The 18169-nt window shown below is 28.1% G+C and overlaps 2 protein-coding genes across 3 annotated transcripts; one reads left to right on the top strand and one right to left on the bottom strand.

The window, feature by feature from the left end:
• Positions 1-6204: 6204 nt before the first annotated feature.
• LOC107161438 (endoplasmic reticulum resident protein 44-like) lies at positions 6205-11141 on the bottom strand. 2 transcript variants are annotated; one of them, XM_015507844.2, is made up of 7 exons: positions 10841-11141; positions 10669-10747; positions 9013-9177; positions 7934-8136; positions 7735-7850; positions 7318-7646; positions 6205-6792 (listed from the first exon to the last, which is right to left on the bottom strand). In XM_015507844.2, exons 2-7 carry the CDS (start codon positions 10736-10738, stop codon positions 6443-6445), a joined length of 1233 nt encoding a protein of 410 aa, XP_015363330.2. In that variant the 5' UTR covers positions 10739-10747; positions 10841-11141; the 3' UTR covers positions 6205-6442. The 2 variants fall into 2 exon arrangements, with proteins under 2 accessions (XP_015363330.2, XP_015363328.2); XM_015507842.2 differs by having other exon boundaries at positions 10950-11141.
• Positions 11142-13082: 1941 nt separating this feature from the next.
• On the top strand, positions 13083-17912 carry LOC107161440 (uncharacterized). Its single transcript, XM_015507847.2, has 2 exons — positions 13083-13342; positions 17334-17912. The coding sequence occupies exon 2, from the start codon at positions 17365-17367 to the stop codon at positions 17635-17637; it is 273 nt and encodes a 90-aa protein (XP_015363333.1). The 5' UTR covers positions 13083-13342; positions 17334-17364; the 3' UTR covers positions 17638-17912.
• The last annotated feature ends 257 nt before the right edge of the window (positions 17913-18169 follow it).

Genomic DNA, 18169 nt, shown 5'->3' with positions numbered 1-18169 from the left:
CAATTAGATTAGATTAGGCTAAGGCTAATATTTGTAAAAACTATATTTACCTATACCGGCTATACCTTAGGTAAATTAATACTGTTGGTAGATGTTCCAACAGAATACCAGTTGGATGGTAATAGAAATGGATTCATACATTGTTTTGAAATTCAAAAAACGTCATGTTCTTCAGCAATATTAATCTTTATTAGAAATATGAAATTTAAAAAATATTAAAAATAGACAAATCTATGTAAATTTACGAAAAAATCTGTAAATTAATATGTTTTTCGTGTTTTTTTTTATCTACTTATTATATTTTCCAGAAAAGTTTACATACCAATATTAATTAATAATAGTTATATAACTATTAAGTTAGATACATAAATATATTATTCTAAAATTTAAACCATACTAAATAATATCAAAATATTATTTTTAATTACTTATCAAAATGTGTGAAAAAACTAAATTAGAGTTACCTAGGTATCACGCATGTAAAAACAAATTACAAATGAGGGACACTCGACTTTAACAACGGTAAAAATCCCTTGAGGAATTTTACAGATCTGTAAAATGTATGTAGAACAATGTCATAGTATATTTTTCCTTTGAGAACTTACTATTATGTATAATATGTATTTATTGATCATTTTTTCACAATTTTCTGATAAAAATTATTGTACCATAAACAATGCAACGAGGTGGATGTAATAGTTTCGTGTTGAGCATTTTGGTGGTAAACAAGTAAATACTAGTAGTTATCCTATCCGAACTCAGTTGCGATACTACACAAAAAAAGTACTGATATAGCAATTCCTACGAATTGTTTGAACACATTTTATTATTGACTGGAGTTTTAAAGCGATAGTCTTCGAAAATAATATAGTCATCACGTTTTGTCCTTTTGTTGTAATTTCTTCGGTGTCTTGAAATTGCGAATATATAATGTAATATTATATTGCAGATAGTCCGCAATATAAACGAGCGTGTACGAAATTGTTTTTGATTTTGATCGAAGAATTGATTCTGCAATGACGTGATTTTTTTTTATCCCCAACGAGTACGTAAAAAAATTAGAAAAAAAATATTATACATTAATTATTATTTATTATATATTATTAATTATTATTATAAAGGCACAATACTAATTGAACATATGTGCGTATATACACATGTATATATATATATATATAATATATATAATAATATACGTCTTATATTTAAGTATATACGATCATAGTCCATCCGATACCAAATAATATTACATTGATAGTCGCATACCGACATGGCAGCCCGTTTAATATTATATGTCGCATCCACCTAGTGAAATCACTTATTTCATGATTCATGAACTGGATATCCAGATTTTAAAATTCGTTCAGATAGAGAATTTTGACGAAAATACATTATATGGACATCCATTTCTACCAATATTTTGTACTTTAAGTAATTAATTATTATAAAACAAGATTGTTATGTTATTTTGCAATAAATATTATATAATTTATATTTTTATATTTATATATTTATTATTATAATTTATAACTAAACTAAACATATATTTTATATTGTTTTATGATAAAAAATAATAACAATAAATAAATAATAATATATTAATAGTATTAGGGCCAGTTGTACCGTCTACGGTTAAACTTCGATTACGCTTAATCAGCTGATAACAGATATTTAACCGTTCAAATTCGGCCGATTAAACTCCGATTAACTTTAATCAGAGACGGTTTAACGGCCGTATTAACCGTTTATAACGCGAAAGATTATTATACCTACATGTACCAGGAGCGTATGCTATGATCGTGATGGTTGTCGAACAAGTAGATACTATGCTGCCGCCGCAGTGGACGATGCTCATCGCGTGTCGACGATGTATAACTGTACAAGTAGCGATTACCACATGTAACCCTGGTACTGTCGACTCAGTTTCGTATATTTCTGTTCTCCAAATGAACAATTTTGATCAATTTTGATCAACGATCAATATAATAGATCAAATAATTCGCATTAAGGTATGGCCACACTGAGCGCAATTTGCGATGCGAGCGATTTAAAGATTTTTTCAAAACTATGTAGAATAACTATGATATGGCCACACTGGAAGCGTTTAGCGTTTTGTGTTTTACAATAAATCGCTTTTAACGCAAATAAATCAAAATAGTTTGTTTGGTAATCTTCCGTAATGGTCTTCCGTACACTACGCGATTGACCAACAATAAGTGTGATAAGTGCGATTCGTGCGATTTGAGGTCCAACACGATACGATATTCAATAGCGAGCCTTGTTTTGATCTGTTTTCAATTTTTTTTCAATTGACAAAAAAAAAAAATTTCTAGTTCGAGTGATGAAGAAGATATTGTTATGTACTATTGGTACAAAAGGATGCAAACAAAAAAAGAAAAGGAAATATTGGGTTCATCCTTATATTGAGAAAAATATCAACTGCCGAACTATTGTAGCGGCCAGAGAACTACAAGAAACCGATGCAAAATTTTTGGCATTTTATAGGATGTCTAGAGAGTCCCATAAATAACTTGTAATAATTATTTCTCCTGCCGTTCATCAGCAGAACACTCACCTGAGAGAATGTGTGAGTCCAGAAGAACGGATATTAATCACATTAAGGTAACGTTCATTGCATTGTTTATTATAATATACTTTATTTTAATTATAAACGTATTATTGTATTAATATATATGAACCTATGTCATATATATATATATAGCTGAAAGTTGTGAAAATTGGCACATGTCTCTTTTAATAAAATAAAGCAGTTTAAACCAAAATTATCGGATATTAGAACGTTATAGAAATAAGTTGGTCATAAAATGGATAAGCCATCCAGATACGTTTAATGTTTTTATCTAATCGAAACATTTTATCGCATATTAATCTTCAGCAAAAACGTGAACAGCGTTTGAAGACTGCTTTTAACAATCGTGAAGGTATAACACGTCTGGAGTATCTTCGGGGTATTGCTCACAACGTAACCATGTGATGTACACTCTATAATCGCATATATTTATACATTATTTTTAGTCTTTACAATAATTTTTTTATTATATTACGAATTATTTTTTAAATTTTTAAATTATACAATTATTATCATTATTATTATTATACAATATTTATAAAAATATTTTTAAAATAACTGAAATTAAATTACTATGTACATATAATATTAATGTCGGTATTTTGGTTGTCGGTCATTGGCCTTGTCGGTTGATTGTCTTGTCGATATTTTAGTTGTCGGTCGATTGTCCACCTTCCGATGCTGACGGTCTTTTTACTATGATAGAAACTGAATATGCTGGTAGGAACAGCGATGGGGGATATTTCGAGCTTTAGCAGCAATGAAATATTGGTTAACACGCAAAGAACTTGATATTCCTTCACCTTCAAAGCTACAATATGCTGCTCGGTTTGTACGTAATGATGCGCTTCACAAAGACTACCAGCTACCCACAACAACTGAGTACTTACGTCCTACATAACAAAATTAGCAATAAACTTCTTCGACGACATCAATTCTGCTCACAGTGTGAAATTGTATAGACTAAATAACCCGCCTTCTGTACGCCCACTCAAGCGTGGACACTAGACACCCATACGACCTTATTTAATAATTTTCATGTATATATATATATATTTCAGTCTGGCGATAACGTTCACCGTGAACATATTATGCTTTTATGTTCACTCCGTTATCTGTATTTTAATTACGTAAATTGCGTTTTCGTTTTCAACGTATATCTTATTATGATTCGTTCCGGTAAAAGTCCCCCTGGTACGCCTATGTCATCAACAAAAAAAATATCGTCCAGTTCTTCTACAAATTCTTCTCTTCATGAGGGGAAAAAGACCAAAATTTTCACCTCACCAAACCATTTCGCTGTTCTCGCCTCAATCGACACTAACAATGTCTCTGTGTTTGATGCGGCGCAATCTTCCCTCGAAGTCACTGGTGTACCTTCATCTTCCCCTTTTGATCAGGCTGAGTCCTTGACTCCACCTTTTTACATCAGGAACATCAATAACTTTTCCACGTTCAAGGGTGTATTAATAAAGAGCGTCAGACCCAAGGGGTTTACATGTAAGTCCACTCCTTCATATCTTATCGTCCATCCAAATGGATCACGAAAATTTCAATGTATTGGCAAATTTTTTGTAAGAAACTAACGCCAGTTTCTATTCTTTTCGTCCTCGTTCTAAACATCCTTTTAGGATCGTTATCAGAAACCTCCATCATTCTACTCTCAGTGCTGACATTTCGTCCGCATTGTTAGAAAATGGGCACATAGTGAGGCAAGTCCACAATATTAGTAAAAATAAACGTCCTCTCCCTATCTATTTGTCAATATCGAACCCAATGTTAATAATAAACATATCTACAACATCACTTCATTACTAAACACGAAAGTAGTGATTGAAAAACCGAATAAAACGACACACGGACCGCTGCAATGTTTCAATTGTCAAGACTATGGTCACACGTATAATTACTGCCATCATCGCGTTGTGTCAAATGCGGCGAGGCTCATGATTCAGATAACTGCACCAAGGATCACTCCAGCCCAGCTAAATGCGTCCACTGTTCCGAAAATCATACGGCCAGCTTCAAGGGGTACCAGTTCTACCAAAACATTCTAAATCACTACAAAATCAAGTCTTCAAACTCCAAAAAAATATCACATATACAAAAAAAACTTATCTCCTCCGAGTCCCTCCCCATTGACCCCTCTCAATCCACCCCGCCATATGCAGTGCTACTTCTGGTTCAAAACCGAACATCAATCCGGAAAAACTCAAATTTAAAATTAGCTCTATCAAAATTCGTATCCGATTTAACCTCCATAATTAATTCTTTTCTTTAGGCTATAATAAATAATAATAAGAACAACCAATTAATTATAATTATGAAATTTACTTTTAATATTATTTCTGTTACTATATACACTAATATTCCGTTCTGTTTATTCTTACCTGACACCATTAACTTATCTATCATTATATCATATGCTCATTATTATTAATTACCAATTATTACTTATTTTATTCCTGTATCTATCAATATTGTAATTGTTGAACTATAATAGTTATACTGAAAGTTCTAAAAATAAAAAACAAATATGCATATATATTTTTTAATTGTTATCTATTGTCCAAGTGTCAAAAAAAAAATTGAATTTATTCAAAAATAAGTTAAGAAGACTTACGCCAGTTAAATTTTATTTAATAATAATAATAAATAAAAAATAAAAATAAATAAAGTTGATTCCTGGATCATTATTAAGTATGGACGAGTTGATTCTCTATTGTTGTATATATCAATAGACTGCAAGACCATAATGATTTTGAATGTCACTTTTTTGAGAGAAGTGTTGTCATGGTATACCGGTAATCGCATTACCAGATACCAATTTTTGAAAAAAATGCGTTATACATTTTTACCAATTTACAACATTTTCATGCTAATAATTTTTTATTAAAAAACTAAAAAGAACAGCATTTTTTGAGAAACTTGTCTGCTAAATTCTCGAGGTGTTTATTGAGTCACGCTAATAGACTGAATATTTGACTACATATTAAAAATAATATTTAATGACACGGGAATCAACTCAATGGTGTCTGCATATGTCTGCATCTTATACCCGGGAATCAACTCGTATGCTGACTTCTTAGCGATGATAATTTAATTCAGTGGTTGAATTGGGGGAGGACGCAGGGGGACTGAGCTACTCTTCATTTTTCTTCAAATTATAGCGTACCCCTTTATTATATTCATCAAGGAATATAGGGTTACTATTAAAATAATTTGCTTAATTGTTCAACTTCATTTAGAGTCCACCTTTATTTATTTTTCCAATTCAACCACTGTCATTTATCAGTTATTACCTACCTACTTATTAAAATATGTTATGATATGATTAACTATTTAAAACCAGTTTATAAAAATCTAACATTCATCCTGTGATTCAAATTCAAATCCCTATTGGCTGTTTTAATATTAGGTACATAACATATTATACTCTCATTCAGAAATCAATTAAAACTTAAAAATCGTGAACTATTGTTGTCAGAGCATAATTCAATTGAAACTTCAACAGTCTATGTTTTGAACAATCTTACACACAGTTATACTTAAGTTATTTGAACAAATTTTTTTTTAAAAAGTTCGAACAATGAAACAACGCCATTATACATCAATTATTTTATAAATATGTGATATATTTGACGATTATTAAAAATAATAAAAACAATAACTGTAAATTAATCACACAAATAATAATTTGATAATAATAAACAATAAATGAAAGTTTTTTTTGCACATTTATGTATCAGTAAGTGCAAATATTATATGATTTTGTTTTGTACAATATTCCTTTTGGGGCTCTTATTCTTACATTTCCCTATTGTGCTGAAATTATTTACATACAGATACATTTTACTCATCATCAAATAGACTAATACAAAAATTATCAGCTGCAATATCTACAGGAGGTTTGTCGGAAAATTCACAAAATAAATTAAATTGATAAATGGGGTGTATAGCAGCACTTTTATCAATTTGAACATTAAAACAATGGTAATAATCAAAATTTGAAAAATAAATTTTTATTAATGATTTCAGTTGCTGATAAGACAGCATGCTATTGACATCAAAATTTTCTGGAAACTGATAAATTGCATCACGGTGAACCAAAAGTAGAAATGGTAAATCAGTTTGATATTTTTCAATTTCTTGTAACTTTTTTGAAAATCTCACACCATTTGCTGTTAAAAAATTAATTTGTTCTGAAATAATTATAAAATAAATTAGGATATATTAACTACCAACTGTAATACTCGTAAACATAAAAAGTCTTAAGAATAGAACAATAATTTATGTCAAATCTATGGAAGACACACGATGCAAAGTATCCGGCAATAGGTAATTACTAATCTTATTAAAAAATTACGGAATTTTTATTACATCAGTTAGTGATGAACGTTGTTTTTCAACAACTGTTAACATAGTCACCCAAAAAAGAACTTCCATATCATCCGAAAATGTAAATTTGCTTCAAAATAATCAGTTATTGATTTAAATTTAAAATATAAAATAATATATATAAAAATTAAGAGTCCGTTTAATTGTTTATTATTTCCGTATTTGTTTATCGTTAAATTGATTATTATGAAATATCAATATTGTTCTTAATGTTATTATTATTGTTCATAATTTTTAATACTAAATCAATAAAAATTAAATGTAGTTATTAATACGAATCTAGGTCGCGCAATGGTGTATTTTAAGTATAACAAGTCTAACATCGTTACCTCTGGAACTGAAATAACTAATGCAATATTCTTTTAAATCCGTTCTAATATTATCCTTGAACCGTTTGACTGGTTCAAGATCATCAGGATTATAAAACAGAATAATAGAAACTTTATGATCTTTTTGTGTCTCTTCAGAATTATCAAATGTAATTTCACTCGTTGAATATAACACATTTTTTTTTGCCCAATTATAAAGTGATCCGAAATCAAATAAATTCCCTTCAAATATTTCTTGTTCAAATTCTGGAGATGGTTGGTTAGAGATCTTGAATATAATTAATGATTTGTTATGATCTCTATCAGGGTACGTAGTACAATATTCTTCTCTGTTACAAAAAAATGTATACATATAAATCTAGTAATTTCTTATTAGTTAATGCTTAGTAACTACAAAAACTTAAAATAGTTATTTACCCAAATCCAGCATAAAACTGACAATTATCCATAAAAGCCATTGATAACTTCTTAAATATTTGATAATCAGGTGTGTTTTTATTTTTGAAGTACCCAATTATAACTTTTTCACATGCCTTGATCAGTATTAAAAATAAAAATAACATAAAAATTAATAACCACAATGAATATAATTTAAATAAAAAACGAATCAACTTACTTTTGTAGGATTATTATTCATACATATATTAGATATTTCTTGGATAGAATCATCCAATAGAGTTTGAATGTAAGATACTAAATTTGAAACTGTCATGTCACTGGAGAAACACTTTGTAGCTAGCTTTCCATTTATGAAAAATCTCACATTTGGTTTTATATTAAAATAGATATTATGTTCACTCTGTGAGTAATATTCAATCCCTATAAAATATTAATTGTTGTTTTTTAAGATACACCTTCATAAACTATTATTATACTTATATAAATAGAATAAGAAATAATCAAAGGGCCATATCACATTATCTATTTTCAAATAATTCTTTGTTGTTATAAAATTCGATGTATAACTATAATATAGAAATAGTTATCAATTAAAAAAAATAATACTTATTAATCCCAAACCATTCGAGATGTTCAGAAGGGACTAGGTAATTCTCGTCCACCTACGAATAGGCCACATCAGCATAACTCACGGATACCTTATGAGTTATAACTAATCTACGGAACAATCATTACACATGAATAAAACCTTGCAAGTATGCCACCCTTTTATATCTTTTATAATAGGCTAAACTATTAAGTGTTTTTTCATCATGAAAATGTCTTGGAGAATACTTTTAATGTATACTTCAATAATCAAGAGACTGTAGATTCTGTAGAGACTTAAGTACTCCTATTAGAATTTTTGTAACTCAACTTCAAACATGGCAATAAATATATAGGTACCTTATCATTTATCAGATACATCAACTCACTTTCCATAGTACAACCACTATAAATAATGATTTTAGTACTTTTACCTACATCCTAAAAGCAGTTACCTGATTTATTTTTACGCTGGTCCAACAAATTAGGATACAAATCGAAGATTTCTATTTTATTTTTATTTTACCATGCAATATTGGTTAAATAATATTTGCATTTTATTGTAGCACTAATCAGTTTTTTAATTTGTTTTTTTCAGCTTCCTCGTTAAATATTATTATTAAGTTTATTTAATTTATAATTGTACTCTTTACCAAATAAGTAATTTACTATTCTAAATCAAAAATTAAATAAAGTGTATTATATACTTACAATAATTAGATGAATCGTGATAATTGAGTCCATTTCCAAAAATAACTTTCCCAGGATCTGGATAAAGTTCAGAAACTTTTAAAGCAACTTCTTCGAATATAGATGAATGTTTAGGTGCATAATTTAAATCAACACCAAAAATAATGACGACCAATTCATTACTTTCTGAAATGTAAACATATAACAATATTATAGTAAACAAATTTATAAAAAACAATCATAATTGATGGGGTATACCAATATCACTAAGACACTAAAAATATGATAATTTGGGTCGCTGTAAATTGCGGCCCATTTTTAATTTTTTACGTAAATTACGGCCCGGGCATATTTTGCACATACGTAAATTGCGGCCTGGCTATATTTTATATATACGTAAATTGCGGCCTGGGTATAATTTTTATTACCCAGGTACCCAAATATTTTTTATCAATAATATTAAAATCAGTATTTTCCTTCTCATTTTTCAGACTTAGGGCTGTCAATATAATTGTATCAATATTGGTATGATTAAGAATATTGGTTTTGCTGTTTTTTTTTTTTTTTTAATTAAAAAAATATATTATTAGCAATTGCCAAGTAGTAATAATTTGTCAGTAAAAATGTGTTATTAAATAAGGTCTTCGATCAAATGCACACTGACTGCTAGCAATATAATATTATATTAGGGATAATAATAATTATTATCTAAATCGATCATTCAAAGATTAATACTTATCTTTAAATTGTACAACCGATCAGAAATAGGAATATCCTAGGCCGCAAATTACGTACATTTCAAATATACCCGGGATGCAATTTACGTATATTTTAAAAGTACATGGGCCGCAATTTACGTAATATATAACTATGAACTATTTTGGGGGACACAATTTACCGACTCCGGATGATTTAATGTTAATGTGTTGTAGAGTAATATCTATCAAAGCGTTAAATATATTATTTTTTTAATTTTATCTATTGATATAATTAGGGTTGTGCGGAGAAGGGGGTGGTATATCGGGAAACGGAGCCCATGCCCTCTATACAATTTTTATTTTGTCATGGGCATCCCAATTATTATTTCACTGATGGCGGGGGACGGAACATACTAATGCCCGATATAATTAAATACGCATGTGCTTTTGTTTTGAGTACTATGAAATATTGTTTATTAGTTTATTACTATCAACAGGCTTAAACCCGTATAAACTTGATAGGCAGTAGGCACACGCCTAAAGTAGACAATGGGATGGGCTATTTCGATCTAGTTTTCTAGTTATTTACAAAATACTCGTCGTAGTATCCATTAGAAAATTAAAATGTAAAATCATAAAAATAATATTTCCAAATCTTTTATAAATTTTTAAATGTATTGATATACCATAGTATAATATATTATATCTTAGTAGAAAAATAATGTTTTGAAATTTAAATAATTGTGAAACTAGATTTTTTTATAAAGTGGTTTAAAAACAATAAAAGCCTAATATTAATACCTTCCTAAAATTGTTAATATCTATAATATCTCATCATAAAAAGTTGTATTACTACCTATACTGCCTAGAGCTTTGGAAAGGCTCAATCCGGGTCGAAGTTTCTGTATGTATAGACTATATAGTATAGTAGGTAGGAAACAGTTGTACCTATAAGTTATTACAATAATTAATAAATTACCAAATATCTTGTAGACATTTTTCGTGTTGATTTTCACGATCTTACTACTGCTATCCGGATTCCCAGACATGATGATACCCTAGAATCAATACGTGAAAAAAGAACGCTCACCAACATTTAAAGGAGTATGAAATAGTGTAGTATAATAGCTCTAGAATATTATTATATTTACCCGTCTAGATTTCGATCCGCAAACACGCCGTGTCGCGAATCAATAGAACCGAATACCTATGCTATAAATTCTAATACTTACGTTTATTAGTACCTATATTATATTATACCTGTAGATAGATAATAGCAGAAGGTGTGGAGCATTCGTTGTCTCGTTATTGAAACCCGTGGAGCCGGCGAAACAAAAAAAAAATGTCTGACGGCGACGCAAACTAACGTCACACGTCAGCGACAACTGACAAGGGCTATACGATGACTGAACACAACGGCACGGCGCACGCTGAACTGATGTAGTCATGTATAGTGATGTCTACTCTACCGTAATGTTCTTATATGAAACTCCCTTCTTTAATAAATATCTGTGACATGCGCATTACGCAGTGTGCAAGTTTACGTCCGACCAAAACCATGAAACAATATCGTTTTAAATTTTAATGTACAATATACATATTATAGCGTCTTGTTTGACGATTGACAAGTGCCCAAGTGATACAAAACACAACATACAGATATTTATCTATTCATTATTCGTTCAATACTAAGTACGAATTTTCATCGAATTAGTCATAACTTGTGAAGTTATAACTGAAATGGCGAAATTTTTCGAACGTCAGTCATCGACTCGAAACTCAGTTGTACCATGAATGACAATATGTAGGTACTTAGAATACATGATACGGTGTGCGGTTTTCACATTTTGCGCCAACGATTGCAATATTTGCTCACCGTTATTGTTTGGAGAATAGGTAGTGTGTAATATAATAACATACGCAATTCTGGTATTTAGTTAATTTTTCAAGAATCAATAAATTATATGTACAAAAAAAAAAAAAAAATAAAAAATATTTATTTGAACAAAATTATTTTATTTGTCTGGTTTTCCTGTAATATTTTGTATACTTATATATATGGACTATACTAATAATATTGTATAATCATAGGTAGAAATTTGCTTAAATTTTTACGGGGGCTACAAAATCTATAATAGTGAAATATTGCACTGAAATTTCTTTCAGAAGAAGTCGAACTGATTAGTAAAGTTAATGTAGTCAATGATATTATAAATGGTATTTTGCAAATAGAGAAAATTGTTTGGTTTTCTGACAAAACTCTTATAGGTAACATCTTCTATGTTAATATCACGATCACTACATCAGAACCAATATTTTGAAATATAACATTTTTTGCAACTGTCATTTCTGAATTATGAAATTCTTTAGACACATCCATTACTCATTAGAAACTATAAATTCAAATACAAAATAATATATTATTAATTATAGTGTCATTTATGAATGAATATTGTAATATAATTTTAGATGTTTAGACAGTAATAAACATAATATTGAATCATTAATTTAATTTGGTATCTGTACCTATATCAAATATTTAATATTTACTTAGAGATGAAATTACAATCAATATGTTATGTTCATTCTAAAACGATGATATTCAAAGTTCAGAAAACTCTACAAATTTTCTTAAATTTTCAATAGAAGCAATGATACTGTCGATAAAATTTATCACTTTTCTAAGAGTTGCCGTCTTCTCTTATCATTGTTTATTTGTATGTTAATTACAGACAGACATTTTTGTAGCATGAATAATTGAAGAGCAAATGTATATTTTCTAATACTTGAAAGTATTAGTATTCCTAAGAAAAAATCAATTTTAACAAAATTACCTAGTTAAATAGAAATAATTAGCAAATCAAAATTCAAAAAATAATGATACCTCATTAACACCTTTTGTTGGTAAAATATAATTTAACAATTTTCAAAAATATGAACAGATTATTAAAACGAATAACATTTCAAATAAAGTTTCGATTTTTTTTTATGGTGGAATCGGGGTAAAAGGCTAAAATATTTAGGGAGGCTGTGCGCCGATGAGTATAATATCAATAAAAACACCAATGTACCTTATATATAAAATATAATGTATAAAACAACTATAATTTTTTTAATTTATTTATCTATTTGTTCAGGGCTTCTCTTATAAGTTTCTCTAATAAGTTATTTGAGTTTATTTATACCTATACTATGATTATAGCATAGAATAAGTGACTGGTAACTGAAAAGTTTAACATTGTTGTTGTTATAAACAGTTTTTAAGTTTTTGTAGAGAAGTATGAAGTCTATCGTCTATGAAAATTCCGCGTCGCGAGTTTAAAATATTATTGTTGTTGTTATTAATTTATTATTGTTATTATCATTATAATAACCTACGTCTGATATCAATTCCCTTATCAGCCCATTATCATTTCGTTCACGGGGAAACGGGAAAATAATAGCAAAGTTAATTACACATAAATACACAATTGACTATTGTTTTTGGTAAATACTAAGCTAAATATTATTATTATTACTGTATTTATTGCCTATAGAGCACAAAAATCAATATTACAATTTATAAGTCGTCTCAAAAGTAGCAAGTGTCCCCTTCTGGTGTTGGTGTCTACCGTTGAGCTACATTACTGTCTGTGATTCTTTGTTTACATTTGGTAAGTCCTTCCTACCATTGATTTTCACCGTAGAGCGGTTTTTTCTTTAAAATAAAATCATAAGATAATTATTATGTACACACATATTGTAATCTACACTCTCTGTATTTTCCAAAGCATGCAAATCAAACAGCACACATAATATATAATGGTATTACAATCCATGTAAGATGTCAATATTATTATGACATAATAATAAATTACCTATATATTTATTAATATCCGATTGCATGTAAAAATTGTTAAAGATGCACTGATTCTAAGAAATATTTATCAATATGAAAATATTGTAATAATTATACTTATTATAGAGGACATTATATTATGTTATTTATCTCCTTGACTGTATCACATATTATTATATAAGTTATAAGATGAGAAACGAGCTCAGAATCAAGTTTTGTAAAATATTTAGAATAATCATTTCAGAAAGTAATAAAATAAAAGTATTTGATTACCTATATTACATTTTATAATATAACTTATTTCTTTATTTGAACTTCTAAGCTAAGTCTTATCTATTCAAAGAATATTTGATATTGGCATACAACATATTTATCATAATATTGTTACAAAAGCTTTCTATTCAATTGCCAAATCAGTATCTCACAGTAATCTTAGTGACATTAATTATTGCATCCATTATTCCAACACCTTGTAGTGTATATTGAATTGTAAGGTGTAATTAAATATTGTTAAATCAAATTAAATCTTAATATGCTCTTTTTGAAATGTATGTAATTAGTCTCTGCACTAGGTGTTTGAAAGACTGATCAAGTGCTTTAGCTTTTAGGCGATGTTTCAGAAACATGTAATAGTAATATTTTACCTGGTATAATGACGTGTATTGCACATTATTTTCTTAGAAAGGTTTAAGGGTTTTTTCTTAAATAGTTAATATATTATGTAATTTGATGTACCTAAATGTTATAATTTGAAGAACAAATAATAATAATTATTATTTTATAAGACAATTATAAATACAATTATTTCAAGACGTGAAGATGATATTTTTTTAGCTTGGGTAGTATAAATCTGAGTGCCTAACCTTTTTTCTTTTTTTTTTTTGTAAAATTCATTGATACTTATGTGACAACAATTATTTTATTTTATATTTATTAAATTCATTATATAACAGAGAAAGAAGTGCACTATAAAGTTTTAAGTTATAAATTAATTTAATTAAATTAACAATTTCATAATTAAATACAAAAAATAATGTAATGCATAACATCTAAGAAATTAATTAGGTTAAATGAGAATTCAAAGAATTTTCTTTAAAAATATCTGACTGAGAGTAAATAGAGAGGCTTAAGGCTTAAGCCCCCCTCCCTGAAATACCAAACTTACTACACCCGTTAGTATTGGTAACAACCTAGCCCTAGCAACAATAAATTATTGTAGCACCCTCCGAATAAAAATCCTGGATAATGGATATGGTACTTATAGTGATATACTACATCATAATTTTGGTTACAAGCTATGTGTTTTAGTGTTTTTGATATAACTTTTTCCAAATTTTTATCTAATTATGGGGAATTTCCGGAAATCAATTATTAAAATTTACAAAAATCAATATGCAACTAAAACGTTAAGAAAAGTACACGGAATAATATATTGAACTTTTTTTAAAACCTCTATGCATACAATAAAATTTACAGTATCATATATTGCTTCTGTATATTGTATTTATTAAGTATTTTAGAATCTAAGTAGATCAATGATTTTATTGTTTTTATAATAATTTCTATTTTTTTTTTGTGTGTCATCATAACTTGTAAGGCATAATCTAACCTTAATAATCTTAGGAAGGTCGGCAGCAAAATAACTTTGATTTTAAACTTATAGAGAAATCTCCAACATTTTCTGGTTTCAAATTGGATGTAGTTGATACTTTGGGAAGTCATTAGTAAAAATGTCTAATACCTAATTTATATTTATATATTATAATTTTCTATACTCAATGCAATTTTCCAAATTTTTAGATTGATTTCTAGCTATTTTTATCATCAATCATCACTCCATTATTCCATAGTACTTTGGGTATTGACTTATTAGAGGATGTTACATCTGCATGCATTATCTTCGTCTTATTCTCGAATGCAGTGGCGTAACTTGGAGTCAATCCTGGGGGGGGGGGGCAAGCAGTAGTTAAACTAAAAATGCATATATATAACTAATCTTAGTTCGCATTGTGCTATTGTGGTAATAACTAATAACCCGCCATGCCATCACTGTCATCTATCTGCAATTCCTTGTATTACGATATGAAGGCGCTCGGTTTATAATGATACCATTAATAAATAATAATCTCAAAAGGCACTCAAAAAGACGAAAAGATAAATCTATCATTATTAATTACTAAACAAACCATTATGCTGTTTAATTTTGATATGATAAAATAGAAATTGAATTATAAGTTATAACTTTTAAAGGGGGGCAAAACGATACTATTGCCCCCTCAATAAAATATCCGGAGGGGCAGTTGCCCCCTCTTGCCCCCCCAGATTACGCCTATGCTCAAATTATATATCAAATTTTTGTCAATCAGTTTCAACAATGAGTTTCAAAAATTTTCTGTCGCAGACCACCTAGATTGCTTTTAAGTAGGACCACTTTGTGTTTTGGTTCATTTTTTTAGTTTTTCCTGCAGATTAATGTATTAAATTTAATAAAAAGTTAAAGCATTTTTTATATAAATTTGAATAAATACAACAAAATATAACAATATAACAATACCGGTGTATCAATTAAAAAAAATATATATTTATAAAAGACTTACAATTTAAAATTAAAAAACAATATTTAATGAAATAGTTTTCCAATATCACACAGGCCTGTTCTTTTTTCTACAGACCAATGGTTTAGAACAGCTAATCTAGAGCCCCACGTAAGCTTTTTTTAATATCATCATTTTTAAGTAAGTTATGATCTTTTTGAAACTATATATTTTGAAATGATAATAACCGTATTTTAATATTTTATTCTCAAACTTTATTATGTATCTTCAAAAATAATACAATTTTAAGCATTTTTTGCAAATTAAACTATAAGATTATTTGATGTGAAATTAAATATCTGAGTTAATATAAATACAGATGCGGCCTGTAGAAAGTAATTCTTTATTTAGAAAAAAAAAATAGTTAGAAAAATTTAACTATTCCACTAAGCTCGAGAATTATTCTTATGAAGTTAAAAAAAAAAAATATAATACAATGTGTTAACCCCTCCTAAATAGGTATTGGGTAGTATATTAGTGGAACAGTTTAATAATTAACATGGCAACTAAAATATAAAGTATAATTTTCAAATTGTATTGAGTAGATACAATTTAAAAAACCACCACTAGGCCCAGTAGTATATGAAAACATGAAATAATAGTATTATAATAGTATTGTTCTATTATATGTACAATCTGTTTTAACAAAAATAAGTTTAACCTGTCATATTATTAATAGAAGTTATATTTCTTATGTCAGTATTATAGCAGTGGAGTCCAAGGTATATTTTTCAGGTGTAGCAAGAAATAATTTTACCCATCCTCTCACCCTCTCGCAAACTCAAATTATATTCTTTATTATTTTATACATATTATCATATTTCAATTGATAATATTAGTAAATAGGTACCAACCAATATTATACTAAACAATGAACATATTTCAAGTTAATTATTTTTTGTTATTATACCCACCTACCTCTTATTTTCAAGGTGTAGTGGTCACTACACCTAGTAACAGGGCTGAGCGCCATTGAAAATATGTATAATATGTTATGATAAATATTTGATATAATAAATATCAAATAAATATTATAAATTGTCTGTTAATACACTTTTTTCTTAAGTAATTATTTATTATTAATTTAAATTTAATACATCCATTGTACTATTGTAGTGAACTACTCTATGGCAATGTACTCTCAACACTTACTATATAGCTGAGAGACTTCCCGAGTTTTTTTTTATTAAAAATATAATTCATATGTTTCAGTTGATTTAACCAGACATCAAATCCTTTAATAATGGTTTGTGTTCCGTGTGTGCTTGTGCCATTGTTACTCTTCTTATGGGGTATTATTAAGCCCATGTTAAACTGGTTCAGGAGACCAGTAGAAAATTCTGAAGACCAAAATAACGCTGACAATGATCAAGTCTGTTCATTACTATCATCCTGCCCGTGCATTAATAAAAACATTAAATCACCGGTGGATCAAGCAGACATCAAGGCTTCCAAGAATGAAAAATTTACTGAAGAATCACTTGAGACATCTGATACCAACAAAAAAGACCTTTAAATGCACTATTACATTAATTATAAACATTTTAAAATTAATTATATGATAGCTGTAATTGATTGTTGATGGTTCTATAAGTTTTTTTAATCATTCTTATTTAAGAGTTATTATTATTTGTTTGTATTTAATACAATGTTATATTCTATATTTTAATGTCTTATTTTTGTTTCTGAGTTATAGATGCAACAAACTGTTTTAAGTTAAAATCAACAAATTTTACTAAAAATTGTATTTTTGATTAGTTACTATTTTAAATATAATTTGGTATTGTGCTTATCAGTTTACTTTTACAGAAGATTATTTTACCTGAATAGATGAATAATTTTACCCTGGGTTATATTATATTATTTGTGATAATAAATAATCAATGTATATTAGTAATTACATTCAAGAACATTTCATATTTTTAAAATATTCAATGCTCGATTAAAATTCAAAATTGAAATTGATGTAAAAATAGGAGTTTTAATTCTTTATGTTTATATTGTTTAGTTGTGTACATGTTGGAAAATATATTGATAACTAAACTGAT

This window comes from Diuraphis noxia, unplaced genomic scaffold (assembly GCF_037042655.1).
Source record: "Diuraphis noxia isolate RWA-SAM2 unplaced genomic scaffold, SU_Dnox_SAM2 contig0001, whole genome shotgun sequence".
NCBI lineage: Eukaryota > Metazoa > Arthropoda > Insecta > Hemiptera > Aphididae > Diuraphis > Diuraphis noxia.
The sequence above is the reverse complement of the archived record's forward strand: the minus strand, read 5'-3'. Positions and strand labels throughout refer to the sequence as shown.